This window comes from Tympanuchus pallidicinctus, unplaced genomic scaffold, assembly GCF_026119805.1.
Source record: "Tympanuchus pallidicinctus isolate F22 unplaced genomic scaffold, pur_lepc_1.0 scaffold16, whole genome shotgun sequence".
Lineage (NCBI taxonomy): Eukaryota > Metazoa > Chordata > Aves > Galliformes > Phasianidae > Tympanuchus > Tympanuchus pallidicinctus.
Window position 1 is genome coordinate 18,901,615 of NW_026294679.1, and position 14,596 is coordinate 18,916,210.

General features: G+C 47.1%; 1 protein-coding gene across 6 annotated transcripts in view; it reads right to left on the reverse strand.

Moving 5' to 3' along the window:
- Window positions 1–7,557, reverse strand: part of LOC128077568 (uncharacterized) — a 29,432-nt gene extending 21,875 nt beyond the window's left edge. For 3 of the 6 annotated variants that reach the window (XM_052676979.1, XM_052676980.1, XM_052676976.1), the window contains exon 1: window positions 7,243–7,478. In XM_052676979.1, coding sequence (XP_052532939.1) covers window positions 7,243–7,291 — 49 coding nt within the window. In that variant the 5' untranslated portion in view covers window positions 7,292–7,478. Of the gene's footprint in view, window positions 1–7,102; window positions 7,223–7,242 lie in introns of those variants that run through there. The other 3 variants (XM_052676978.1, XM_052676981.1, XM_052676982.1) reach the window with 3 other exon arrangements.
- Between the last annotated feature and the right edge of the window lie 7,039 nt (window positions 7,558–14,596).

Genomic DNA, 14,596 nt, shown 5'->3' on the forward strand with positions numbered 1-14,596 from the left:
TAGTGGACCCTGAGCTGAGGACAAGGAGTGAGCAAAAACAACAGCAGTAAGGAGGACCTTGGTGCCAGGTCCTGGAGGGAGGTGCTGGAGTTGAGCCGTTCCTGCTTCAGAGTGAAAAGCAACTGCTTGCTCAGCTGCCAGCACCTCTCTGCAGCCAGAGGCAGGGTGCAGAATTTGCTTGAAAAATAAAAGGCTTGCAGGCCCTTCGGATGCCATCATCGCCCCTTGTGGCACAACATTCACTAAGAGTCAGGAGTAAAGCATTTGCTGTGCAGTGTTTTCTTTTTAAGAAGAAATAATGAAGCTGTCATTCCTGCCAGGAATCACTGTATGCAGTAACAGACCATTCCCAGAGACGCTGACTGCCTTCACTTACTAATCATGCCATGCTTTCATTTGATTGGAGATCCTCTCACTGTCTTTCAATCTGCCTTTTTTTTCCTTGCTTAACCGGTTCACTGTGGCCTGCACAAATATTTCTTTGTCTGATACCAGGAAGCAGCATATTAACATGAGGTCTTGCTGCTTACAGAAGATGTTAGATGCTATAATCGGTATCATCTATGACTACCATGCGGTACCACAAAGTTTGATGAGGGCATAAAGGAACTAAAAAGAAATTAAACTCCTGACACTCAATGAGAAGGTCCCCTCAGAACCAGCAGCTCCAGAGCTGAGAAAGTTCTGCAGACAACACGGTGCCTTGCTTTTCCCATCCTGTAGCCCGTGTAATACGAACCAGTTTCACCACGGTTTCTTGTTTATCTGGTGTAGGTTGCAAACTGTCGGTCCTGGCACTGACAGGTCCCAGTAACCACAGTGTTAGAACATTGCTGAGTTATGCTCCCAGCCCCTTATGATAATGATGCAAAATGTTATCTTGCACCATGTGCTCAGAATGGATGCAAAGGATGGCTGGATTCTGCAAGACATCTAAGCAGTCGATCCTCATTCATTCAGTGATACTTTCCTGTGGTCAGTGAGGTCAACTGTGCAACAGCAAAGACATCATCCATGATTAAGGCAGCAACCTGAAACTCAAGTTCTTGCTTCACCTCTCTTAAGGAATAGTCTCCTTTATATAAATGAGTTACAGAGTCTACACCATGGACCTCCCAAAACGTAGATTTTTTTCTGCTACAGATCCTGAAAGAAGCATACAGAAATATTCAGCTCTTTCAAATGCCTTGCCAATAAACACCAGAAGGGTGTAATTAATGTTCACCTGTGCAACTGAAAAAAAAAAACCAGGCCTTCAGTTGCTATAAATTAACCCATTAGCAAGGGCCTTAGTAAGGTTGTGTCAGGTGCTTTGAGCTGAGGGGTCTAGATTGTAAGTGTAAGTATTTATACAATAGCAATCAACAAACAATACAAAGCTGGGAAGGTGGCCTCCTGTTGGGTGCTGGTGGAGCGTGCTGCAGGGCTAGAGTTACAGAGCTGTGCAGCGCTTTGAAAGAAGGTGTGAAGCACTTCAGAGAACAGAAGGGCAGCATTAAGGCTGGTAAGATGAATTTACTTGTGCTGGAGGCCGGCCAGGTTTGATGCTGACTGCTCTCTGGGAGAACAGCCAAGGCTTCTTTTTGTTTTGTTTCCCTTGCCCTGGGTTGGTTTTCCACACACCCAGAAGTGGTGTGTGTAAGGTACCAGCAGATGCTGCTTTCAGACACGTGGCTGAGGTGCTGGTGTGGTAACGCTATGGGGAATAGAGCTGCGTGTGTGCTTAGAAATGATATGGCTTCCTGCAGCACCTTTGGCAACATTGCCAAAGCAGCACCCAGGTCAAATGTTGTCTTGGGTGAACTTGTGCTGTTTTCTTAGTAGCCCTCTCGAGGGGTTATATGGCTCTGTAATTGCACCAGAGATAAACAGGATTCCCTGGGTTGTAATGTAAGCCAGTAGCTGACAGTGACTGATGAAGTATAACCTTGGGCAAGTTGCTGGGTTTCCTGCAATGGAAGAGCTGGAGGATAAGGCTGCTTCCCACCTAATGAGGAGGTGACACTACCTGATATTTGCAGGTAATTGGTAGGGAGAGAAAGGAACCGGTGTATCTCAGCTGAATCCTTTGAATGTTATTTTTCTATATTTCCAAACTGCTTTCTAGGATACTCCTCTGGCAGATAGCAAAGCCTGGCAGAGAAGTTTAAATCCTCACATCTGCTGCTGTTCTGAGGTTTTCCTTTCCTTGGAAGTTTAAGTCCAAGTGCATTTTTCCTGTTTCATAATAACCAGCAGCTGCCAGGGCACAGCCTAGTACATTAATACAGACAATTCTGACCTAAGGAAGGAGGATGAGTGTGTAAGCATGGAAGTGCTTTCAAGCATTTTCTTTAACCCAAGTAAGTTCTGTGCAAGAGAAACACTTGCACAATAATCCAAAACAAGGGCAATCCCAGCCCTGCCCAGACTGAACTCCTGCAAAAGCCCCCACCCTTCTACTAAACAGACTTTATTTAAATCCCCATACTCCAAAGCATTTGAAGTCCAGGTCACGTCTTTTCTCTTATGATCTGTGTATTGGTCTCTGATGTACTGACTCGAGTATTGCATCACAGCGTTATCTGGTTAATAAAAGGACTGGAGGTGGAAGAGACATTAGAGTGCTGCCAGTGGCAGCATGGAGCTTCCTGAGGAGCTGGTGTCATGCAAATGAACTACTTGATTATGGTGTTGCCCTGTGCTGCTCTCCTCCCTTATGGTCTGTGCCCATCCATCTTCTCAAAACGTTCATTCTGATTTGTGGATTGCTTGGCAAGGGGAAAATCGGTTTTAAATGTTCACAGTGACTGATCTAGCCGGAGCCAAGCTTTCTTTATCTCAATTGGCCATTGTGTTGTAAGTGATAGCAGCGTGAGAGCCACCAGAGCCCTCTGTTTGGCCCCAGAAGTGCTGCAAGATTCACGTACACAGTGAACCTGTCTGCTCCATGTGGTGCTAGCAGGGTTATTGGGGTGGCAATCCCAGGCAGAAGCATGAGGTGAGCAGTCCTGAGATGCTCAGGTGCCTGTTCCTACTACGTGACCCTTGGCACTTTCTGGACTTGTGCCCAGAAGGCTGGTAGTCCCCAGCTGTAGTGTGCCACAGGAACAGAGCATAGGAAATAGAGAGCATCATCAGTGGCTTGGGTTATTGGAACATCAAGAATTTTGCACAGCCACCCTTCCAAGAGAGGCTGAAGTCAAATCGCGCCACTGTGCCCTGAGCACAGGACAAAGATGTGCCTGTGAAACCCCATAGAAAGGTTTTTTGGAACTGTGCAGCTTGCTTGGTGACCCATCTCTGGCTCCAACTGTGCCAAAGGTTCAGTTCTGTGATGGAGTTGGGTCTCCAAGTACAGTAAAAAGTGATCACCCTATACAGACTTGTAAAGAGTCACAAGGCAGCAGTGACTAGTGAGCTGCAGTCACTCTCATGACCTAGAAGCAAAAGGCTGCCTCTCCCACTCAGCCCTTGCATTCCCTCATTTTCCTTCCTTCCTTTACAAAAAAAAAAAAAAAAAAAAAAAAAAAAAAAAAAAAAAAAAACCTCCCTCTAGTTCTGTTGCCTCTGTGTTCCCTAACACTGCTGGCTGCACAGCTCAGGTGGCATTTCCCTTTCACTGCAAAGACATTTTTTTCCTTGCCGATGATGAGGTCTCAATTTCCCGGCATTTAAGAGAAAAGGGTCACTTCCTTTCTGAAACAATAGGCATTTTTTGCTGCTGACTCTTCCACCATGTGTTCTAGGGGTTAGGTTGGGTTGTCACCTACTTCTCAGTGCTGGCCCTGCTGCAGGGTGCACAGGGGCTATTACTTTTGTAGCTGGGCAGTGGTTGTCCTGTACTTTGCACAGTGTCATGGGTACAGAGGGCTGTCGCACAGATGAGCCCCCTGTGGTTTCCTATGCAGTTAAGACAATTCTGAGCATGAGAAATTCTGGGGAAGCTTATGGAGGTCTTTGGGTCTCAGCGTACCAGTTACAGCCTCCACCTGCAAGGGCAGCTTTTTTTTGGGAAGGAGTAGAGGGGGAGTGGGGAAGGGAGGGATTGTGAGAGGAAAAACTCATATTTGCAGAGGAATGCATTCCCATGTGGTAACTGGATGTTTGCGTGATAGACCTATTTCTTAGAGTTTGCATTTATATTCATTAGAGAACTTAAATGCATGTATGTATATATACAGCTGATTCATTTGAAATGCTGGATGCAAAGGAAAAAGCATAACAAAGCTGAGGTCTTGGACAGTCATTGAACAGAAAGTTCTTGGATTGATCCACAGTGCTCCCCGGTCTCGCTGTCATTTTTGTCTGAAGTCCCTCTGGATTGTAGTTTGCTAATACAATGTGATAATTCCTCTGGATGGTGGTTTGGTAATCTTGTATGACCTAAAAGGTTATGGATAACCCCAGAGCTGCAGCAGGTAATGATAATTCCATATAGAATAAATGCTGAGAGAAAGATAAGAGTTCAAGGACTCTGAGGAGGCATCAGCACTTCAATATGTATGTTTTAGTAGGGAAGGAGATAATTATAATTGTTTTCAGGCATTTGAGGTGCAATGAGAGGGAGATGGAGTGTTTACTGATGGATATAGATGGAAAACCATTTCCTCTTTAGTTTACCCAAGTAGAGAGGCCACTTGACACTTCTATTGCTTGCTTCTATTCATTCCGAGTGACCAGTGAAGTTTTTTTTTTTGAAACAGAGCGACAGGTCTGATAACTGAGTGACCTTTGGCAGAAAGTCCTGCGGCACGGCAGGTCCCCGTAGACCACCTGGTTCATTGGGTGCTTGTAGGGGCTGGCACCTGACCTTACTCACAGCACCAGCTAAAGAGCATCACCCCCTCATCACTGACTTTTGCATCCTTAGAGCTGTGACAACCACCAATATGTCCTGTGTCCCTTCATGTGGGAGTGCAATGGAGGGAGCGCAGGCCAGAATCCTTTACAGCAACATTTTGTGTAATTATTTTTTAACTTTGTATTTCATGAACAGCTGAGTATAACAGCAATCAAACTGGTTATCTAACATGCAGCATGCTAATGTGTCTGAGCAGAAAATGAAAACACCTGGGCAAAACTGCTTAATCTAGAAGCTACTTCCCTTGCTCATCTGATTTGCAGGCTACCTCATGTCATAAGGTATATTCAGCTAGAAATGTGCAGGGAGACAGGAGGCCCTTTGCAGGGATGGAACTTGCCCCCCAGGGATGACAGGTATGCAGTAATTCAGGTTTTATTGCCTATAATAAGCTTGGATAAACAGTTGTTCAATAGCTCTATGGACTGAAGCCATTAAGACCCCGATGCTTCTGCTAAAGTCAAAAGAACTCGTGAATTATGTCAGAAAGGTTGCTGGGGCTATTAACCTGTTCTTCCTGGGCAGTCATTTCTGTCCCCAGACAAAACCTTGGAGAGCTGCTTCAACTCAAACAATGAAGCGGCAGACAAGCATAAATGCACTGAAGAGTACATCAGAAATCTTACATAGGGACAATGTGGATGGCGAGGACTCCTTATTTTATTGCTCTCCTTGGGGCTAGAGATCGTAGACTCATTAAAGTTGGGAAAGACCACTAAGTTCATCTAGTCCAATCATCAACCCACCTTGACCATGCCCACTAACCATGTCCCTCAGTGCAACACCTCCACGTTTCTTGAACACCTCCACGGGCTGTGACTCCACCACCTCTCTGGGCAGCCTGTGCCAGTACACTGCTACTTCTGAGAAGAAATCTTTCTTAATCTCCTTCTTGAACCTCCCCTGAAATGATGATGAGGAGATGTGCAGACTTCTGCAACTGCATTGGACTGAACTTGCTGATATGAGGTTCTTCCACCTGTTACAACAGTTTTTCAAAAAAGGGAGTCAGATCCAGCCTATACCTCTGCTACTGAGCAGCATCTCTAAAATCATTGTTTAGTTTGTATTCTGCCTTGGGAACTGTATTTGGAATGCAACTTCATAGTCCCTGCTACAGAGCTTGCAAGGAACAGCAAATTCTTGGCTCCTTCTGCATGGAGCTGGGGCCCAAACCAGGATGCAAGTCATACTTGATGCTTCTTTTCAGATGATGTGACTAGCAAGTGCCCTCACTGTTCCTAGCTGAGCCTCTTTTAATTCTTCTGTGCCCTGTGTGGTAAGTCTGTTGGCACCATCAGGACCTTCACCTATAGACTTAGCTCTGTACTGCTTTGAGGAAACAAGTTTGTGGCCAAATAATGCATAGAGGAGGAAAAAAAGCAGTCTCTACTATTTTGTAAAAATGTTTGTTTTCAAGCGTTCTCATCTTGTGGTGATGCTGGTGTGCTCCAGCAGCAGCACTGATTAGCTTGCTGCTAAAGCCAGCCCTTTGCATCGAGGTGATGCCTACTGGCCCCACGGCTTAGTGTGCAGGTGGGAGGTGAAGACCCCTGGAAGCAGAATCACTCCAGTGCAGCATCTCACACGCCTTTGCCATCCTGCTGTTGTGCAGCACAATACGCTTAAATTCTGGAAGAGTGTTTGCAGCCACCTCTGTGCCAAGCAAATGGAACCCGTGCAGTGATGTTAGAGTAGATGAAAGTCACAGACCGTGCTTCCAGCTGAGGGGCACCCTGAGGTGCAAAGAGGATACCGCTGCCTGGGCTCGCAGTCTCAAAGCCTGCTGAATTGCTGCAGGGATATAACGTACCCAACCACGCGTGCCTGAAACAAGCAGACTAAGAGCATACCAGCTTACAGCCTCTCTGCCAGCCTCACCTCGTCTATACTGAGCAGAAGGGAACGAGCAAAACCTCTCAGAGCCGCGATAATCCGCGTTGGATGGGGATGCGCCAGCCCCGACAGCGAGGAGGTGCCCATCGCCGGCACGGCGGCAGGCACGCAGACCTGCTCTGCCTCACGTCCGTGCAAAGCCACAACAATGCCCGCGGAGATAAAAGCGCGCACAGCCTCTACAGATGCTAATCCCCTCTTTCACCGTGAGCGGTTTGCCCCCGTGGCCCCGCAGCCCGCTCGAGTCAGGGCTCTCCCGTCTCTCCCGCTCCCTCCCGAGCCCATCCGCGCTTACGAGCCGAGCCTCTTTCAGAGGGGCAGCGAAGCGGGTTCCGCAGCCCGGGCTGCTCGCTGCCGCCTTACCTGCGTGGGGACAGAGGCAGCCGGAGAACAGCGAGCGCAGCATCGGGCCGGGAGCGGGGCGGGCCGGGCCGGGCAGCCCTAAGTACCCTTAGGGAAGGAGGAGCGGGGCCAGGGGTGTGCCGCGGGGCGGCCGGGCTCACCTCTCTTCCAGGGCGCTCCCAGGGGAAAGCTCCGGTGCCAGGCGAACATCCCGGCGGCAGCGCGACTCAGCGCCGGGGGGGCATCGCCGCCGGGCTCTCCCAGCGCTGCCGCGCGTCCTTTGGGCCAGGTTAGGGCATGGCAGGGCGCGGAACTGCGCGGGCTGCGGAGCGGCGCGCGGGCGGCCGGCGGCGGCTTATAAAGGGAGCAGCCCTGAGGAATGCATCTCCCTCGACTGATAAGCCGAGATGGCTGGAGGGGTTTGAACTACCTTCGCAACCCCCAGAGGAGGGAGGGGGAAGAACTTTTTTTTTAAAAAAAAAAAAAAAAAAAAAGACGGGAGAGCAGAAAAAGAAAAATATTTCAGCACTTGCATAATGTCAATAAACAACCCCCCTCTCAAGTGGCAGGAAAGGAAAGGCTGGAATGCTTTGGGTGGGGAAGAGAGCAGAGTGGGTCTTTTCCTTTCTTTTCATTTTTCCTTTCTTTTTCATTTTCTGTTCTTTTCTTTTTCCTTCTTTTTATCTTCCATTTTTAAACCTTTCATTTTTTTTAATTTCTTTTCCTTTTTATTTATTTTTTCCTTTTACCTTTTTCTCTCTCTTTTTTTTTTTCTTCTCCTTTTCCTCCCTCCTTTTCTCTTTTCTTCCTTTTCCCTTTCCCCCACTTAAATCCCAGGTTTTGTATTCACAGTGAATACCTCTGCCAATGTGGGCTGAGGGGATGTGGCAGGGCTGTTCCCAGCTCCTTTTCCCACAGACAGGTTGGTGATGCCACCCCACTGCAGCAGTGCACTTCGAGTGCTCAGGCTGAGCATGCAGTGCTATTCCACACCCTGAGTACGGCTGCACGCACCAGATGCTGTTCCTGTACTCTGTGTGCACACATAAGAAGTTACTCCTGGGCGAAATTTGGACAGTGCAATCTCCACACAGCCAACAGCTCCACAACCTTTACAGAGTCTCTGTCTGCTTTGAGAGCGCCCATCCCTGCATTACGCTCCCATCCAAGCTTCTGCTGACTCCAGCACTGTCAGGAGGAGATGTGCTGCTCCACCGGTTAAACCAGCCTGATGCTGTGGAAGGGATCAGCAGCCTCAAGGAGCCCACAGAGAGCCAGTGGTGCTATCTAGGGCTGGGTCAGCTCCGCGCAGGCCCTAGATCAAACCAGCCTTGCTACAAGTGCCTGCTGTAAGGAAGGCAGCGGGAGAGGAGCTGTCAGGGGAGATCCAATCCAGCTGCCCCTTGCTCTTCTCTCCCAGCAGTCCTCCCACTGTGCTTCTGAAACAAACACAACTGGGAAGAAGAGAACTGACTCTTTGCTGTAGCAGTCACTGAAGTTTGCTGATTCGTGCCAGCTGCAATTTGAAGGCAGAGTGTTAACTGGCACTTTTTCCCCACCACATGGCTCTTGTATTTAGTTATTTTATAGCTCCCAAGATCTTGTCATCTGGCAAAGAGCATCCCTCCTCCTAAGTGCCTTTATGGCACTCTGGGCACTCAGTGAGCATTCAGTGCCTGCTTCTGGTTCTGTGACAGTGCCAAAGAGGGTTATGCTTAGGGCTGGCAAGAAGGAAAAGCTGTAAGACCCCTTTATAGCCTGGACACTGTAGGGTTTTTGCTCTCTGAGCCCCTCTGCTATGGGTGGGTGTGGAATGTTTGGGTGAAATTGACTGGAAGGCCTGAGCCCCAGTGGCTTTCTGGAGAGACTGTTTGTGATGGCCTCCCCTCCATCCTGCCATGAGGTGTTCCTAGGCCAGAGACTGTTTTACAGAAACGAGTGAAGGCAGAGTATTACTACTGAGGAGATATGAGTGAATTTAAACTTTGGCTAAAGATAGCCTTGATAGCTACACTAGCTGGTAATGTGCCTTTTCCTTTATGGTATTTAGAGCAAGTTTCCCACTCTTTGGCCTCATGTTGCAAATGGTGCCAGGTTTCAAATGATTGTAGGTGTTCAGCACCCACTCACGTAATATGTTTTCCAGGATGAAGAGATGGTGTCAGTGTGCTGAATTATTACAGCAGTGGTAGGGTAACTCCCAGGTGCCTTAGGACATATGCAGTAGCGCTCTTAGCAGCCAGAAGGATTTGGAAGGCAAAGCATTACCTTGTCCTCCTCACTGCCCGTATACCATAGACTTTCCCTGGTCCAGTTTGCACAATCTTTCTGCTTGCCAAAGGGCTTCATTCCCTTATATGCTGCTGAGCACACTTCTATTCTACCTAGGGGCTTTTTTGTTTGTTTGTTTTTTGTAAACTAGTTTGGAGACAGAAAACAAAAAAAAAAAAAAAACCAAAAAACTACTGTTCTGCTGTCTAAGCAGTCACAACTCAAAGTATTGTGGCAGGATTAAATGCCGAGAATAATTATTGCATAGGACTTTCCCTTTTTCATAGGCATATAGACTACTTTTTCATCTCAGTGAGTCTTCTCCTGCCCAGGCCTTCTTCAGGAGACATCGCTTTAAGTCACTTTCAGTTTAGACCAAACCCGAGAGACACTGAAGATTATATCCAATATTTTCAGAAATGTCTCGTGATTTTGAAGCTGCAGTTATGTATTTTATTCACCAGATAATTGTCGCTCACTGGCAGTGAGCAAAAGGTTCTCAGAAAACCACGTTACTAAGGAGAGAGTTTTAAGCTGTCTGTTTCAAAGCTCGGTTTACCCCTTTGTGTTCAGCAAGTGCTTGGGGCCAACAGAAGTGACTCTGTTACCAAAATATAATAAATAAATGAATCCAGTGACTGTGAGCTTTTGAACAGGAATAGAACAACCCCTGGAGTGCACACCAGCCAAGTATTGCAGCCCTAGGCTAGGGTAAATCTTGGATGAAAATTACTGGAAATGAGCACAAGATTTTAATGCTCTAGGTGTTCTTACAAGAGGGTGTGTTTGCATGTGTGCAACTGATAATGAATACTGGAAGTGCCCTGTGTTGACACAACATGTGACAGTGTTCACTGTCTGGAGGGCCCTGACGAGCTGTTGTTGGCTGTTGTGCATGGTTATTTTTGTCTGCATTGGAAAGTTTTAGTAGCATAACTACACATGGTTTTTTGATTATTGGCATCTTTTTTTCTTTTTACCTTTTTTTTTTTTTTTTTTTCTCATATATATATATATTTAAGCTATGTATTTTATGTGTTGAAAAAAATACAGGTCATTGGCTCTATTTGAATTAAGATGGAAGCAGCTGCTGGGACAGCTGGCTCTGAGATGTGAGGCTGTGCTGCCAGGTGAGGAAGGATGCTGCCAGCATGGGTGCAGGCCTTGTGCCAGGACTCACTCCTTCCCACTCATCCGTGTTGTGGGATGGGTTCTCCGGATTGCATCCAGGCAGGAAATTCCCTCTTGAGCTGTAGGGGATGTAACGGGAAGAGGAAAAACCTCTTAGTCAGCATCAGCTTCATTTCTGATTGATGCATCAGTTTCCTCAGCCTTAAGAAAACTCTCCACCCAGACAAGTCCCCATGTGTGGAAAGCTGCTGTGTCTCTGGTTCCCCTGGGCATACAGCTGCATCCTATCTCCCTGGTCAGCTTTGTGAGACTTCAGTCTGGTAGGAAGCACTTCTCTTCTGCAGAGAAGCAGTGTACTACGGGATGGAAATCAGCCCCAGTTCTGCCACTATAAGCAAACACTAGCGTCCTTTGAGAGGCTCTGTAGACACAAAGGAGGATGCCTGTCAGGTGTGATCCCTGCTTTGAGAAACTCCCCGAGAGCCAAATTAAGCAGTATCAGAACAGAGCCCCGAGCATGTGCAGCTTTGCAGGGGAGAGCCCTCCTGACTGGGACAGGTGTTGTTCTGCTGTTTTGCTTTAGGCTAGTCCCTTGTGCAAATAACTTCATCTCCTGCTGCTGCAGCTTGTCTCGCAGAACAGGATTTTTGTAGGTAGTTTCAGGACTCATCTTCTGAAAGGTGTGCAGCCCCCAAATAAAAGGATTTCTCGTGTGTATGAAGGACCTCGCCACCTGGCCTGAGTTGTTTAATGTGAAGACAAACACATTCCAGTAACAGGGTTGCAGCGGTTTTCACACTGAAGGACACAATGTGATAACTGTTGCCCTTTCAGCATATGTGTATCTCAGAGCTCATTTTCCACCGTTTCCTGACCCTGTTAGTTAAAAGCTGGATCTGGACAGGTTGCTCAACTGTGTGCTGCTTGGGTTTGCGCACTGTGGGGTGGCACGAAGGGACCCTTTGGAATGCCATAAGCTCCTCAATGGAATGCATTGCCTTTCCTTTTGGTGCAACAAAAGTTTGGATGTAGCTGGCAGCAAGACGCTGGATCCTTGTGACAAGCTGAGAAGGAGGAGACACTGAAGAGGGGTTCCCTATCAGCAGAGGAAGGGCGAGGAGGGGGTGACCTGCCCGCGGCTGTTGGGATTTGCTGGGACCTGTCCCACATGGAAGCCATCAGGGGCTGCTCTTGGCCTTAGGTTTCAGCTGCCTTTGCCATGCACAGCTTGTTGCAGCCTCTGCTGCCTCAGACAGCAGCCCCTCACACAAGGGCTGGGTTGAGGGAACGTGAATGATCAAAAAAAAAAAAAAAAAAAGAGGTGTTTGAGGTGGAAACGCATGACACTTGTGTTCCTGCAGGCTGGAGTTTCCTGAGGACCCCAGCTTCCTGTGAAACGGGTCCCTGCTAACTTGGCAATGGCCTGCACATGTACAGCCTGCCCAGGTGAAAGGGTCAGAAGAGAGGAAGTTTTTTTTACTGCAATGCCCTTATGGTGCAAAAAATAGCCTGCTGGGCCAGATTGGCCCTCAGCTCCCTCGACAGTGACATGTTAACCCCTGCCAGCCTGGGCCTTGCTCCAGCCACTTGCTCAGTCTAGATCCATCCACTGCTGCAGAACTCAGGAGCAAAGCCATGGCCTTGTTGTAAATGCTGCATTGTTTTAAATGTTTTCATTTGGAAGTGTTTCTTCTCACTTAGAGCAATCTGTTTCAGTGGAGTGCAAGAGAAGAGTTAGGTGTGACTTGCTAAACACAGCAGTAAAATCCATGAGATCCTGGGCAATTTGCATTGCATTCCCTTGGATACATGTACACACCTCAGTAGAACTAAATATTTTTTCTCATGTAGCAATTTAATTAGAACTGATTAAAGTAAACATGTCCTGAAGGCTTGAATATGACAGAGGCATTGCAGTATAAATGCCATTTTGATTAAATAATGACTTTTTCCCCTTGAGCTGGATAACTAACCAAAACACAAGGGTGAAACTTTGGTTAATAATAAAACTCCCACCAACTTCAATAGAGCTATATTTCACCTTAATTGTGCTCATAATTACACTTTCACAGCCTGATTACAGAATGGACTGTTTCCCACTTGGAGGGGGTATACATTGTTGCCCAAAAGAAAACTGGGAGCCAGACACTGCTGATCTGCAGTGTGTGAACCTGGAATGAGGCCTTTGGCTCTGCTCAGGGAAGTGATGGAGCTTCTGACCCATGAGCATGGAGTTGCCCCACAGACTCTTCCACTGAAAAAGGTATGAGAAGTAGGCTCTGGAACAGTGAGTGCTACTTCTGCAGACCTGGCTACTCTGGCTATTCAGATGTAAATGCCGAGAGCAGGCCAACCTTGAGTGGGTTTGAATATGCTATGCAAGCCTTCATCTCTTCTGTTCGAGCTGTGCTTGTCCCCATTCATTGAAGGGGAGTTGGACTAGATGACCTTTAAAGGTCCCTTCCAACTCTTAGGATTCTATGATTCTATGATCTCCACTGGAAAATTTTACAGGGCTTCCCAGATGGAGAAAGATTGAAAACAACTGTCCTTGAGGGGAGGATGGTGTTTGGTAGCCAAGGACCTGTCTGGATAACCCCAGGACATATTTTGCAAATAGCGTCTGCTTCTGCAAACCTGCTATTTAAAAAATCTATTGCTGAAGCCAAATCAGTGCTCTTTCGTTTGTGTACAGCCCTGATATCCAGTTCTTGGGTGTGTATTTCCTCTGGACATCCCGGAGGATATCTCTGGCTCCACTGTTTGTGAAATCAAGTCAGTAACGTGACTGTGGACCTTACGCCATGGTCTGCGTACATGACTGTGTGCAAGCAGCAGGTGTGTGCTGTTATGTGGCCCCACATCTGGCATCTCTGTCATGCTGTGGAAAGAGCACAGGAACTCAAGTTTGGTACCAGTGCTGAGGTGCTCTGCCTCCTGAGCATGGCAGTCCATTGCTCTGCCTCCTGAGCATGGCAGTCCATTGCTCTGCTTTTCATCTACCCTTTTATCTGCTGAGTGACCACTGCTGTCGAGAGCTACAACAGAAAGTTTGTTTTTTCATTTTTTTTCAAACAAACCCCAAAGCAGGGCTCTTCTCCAAATGGGGAATGCTAGAGCTATCTTTTCTGTTCAGATCTGAACTAAGCCCTGTGAAAGAAATGAAACGTAATCAAGGACTTTCGGGAATCTGGGACCATGGCTTTTGTGATTTTTATCTTAACGGTACTACCTGTGCTTCTGTTTATAAAACTCTGCTTCTCTTTGTATTCCTGTTTAGTGTGGGATGAACGGAGACAGCCAGATATTCCACTGCAGACCTCCTTGTGCTACTAATTTAAGATTGCTGTTCAGACTGAAATTTCCAAGTTGGCTCATGATGAATCCCTAGTCTATATGCAGCTCTTGAGAGATATTTCCATATCCTGAAATAACAGGAGACTTGTGATGCATCACTTCATGACCTTGCAGTGCTCCACAACTCAAAGGATGGAGGACTGATGTCACCACATTGTTGTACAACAGAACAGTCACTGCACAACAATCCTTCATTTAAAGTCAATACAACTGAACTGAGGAGTTAGTAAGACTTGTATGCTTCCATGCCAGGTACAAATAATTGGCATATGTATTTTTGTATTTGCAAAAGGACAGCTTGCTTTCTTTGGTGCCTTCCGAAGAGTTGTTGGCAGTGCTCTTAACAGAAGAGAAAAAAAAAGAGAGTGAATACTGACCTCCAGGTGACCTAGCTTTGAATGTCAGTGAGTTGCAGTCCCAGAGCACAGTTTTCTTCCTCCAGAGTTACTCTTAGTATAAAGAAACTGGCAAAGATGCAATATAGTATTGCAAACTGCATCAGTCACATTCCGGTCTGCCAAAATCAGAAGTAAGTGAGGGACAGACTTGCGTTTGTCCTGATATCCCATATTTGTACAGGCTCAGAAGGCAGCAGGAAACAAGGGCGTGCTGCAAAGGGCTGCAGAGCAGACCTCAGGTACACTTGGCTGCAGCAGGCACCTGCCTGATTTTTCAACAAAGGCTCCACATCTAAGCGTTTTGGGGATATTTAAAGTTGTGTTTTCAAGCACACAAAGAGCCCTCTAGAAGGAGTTG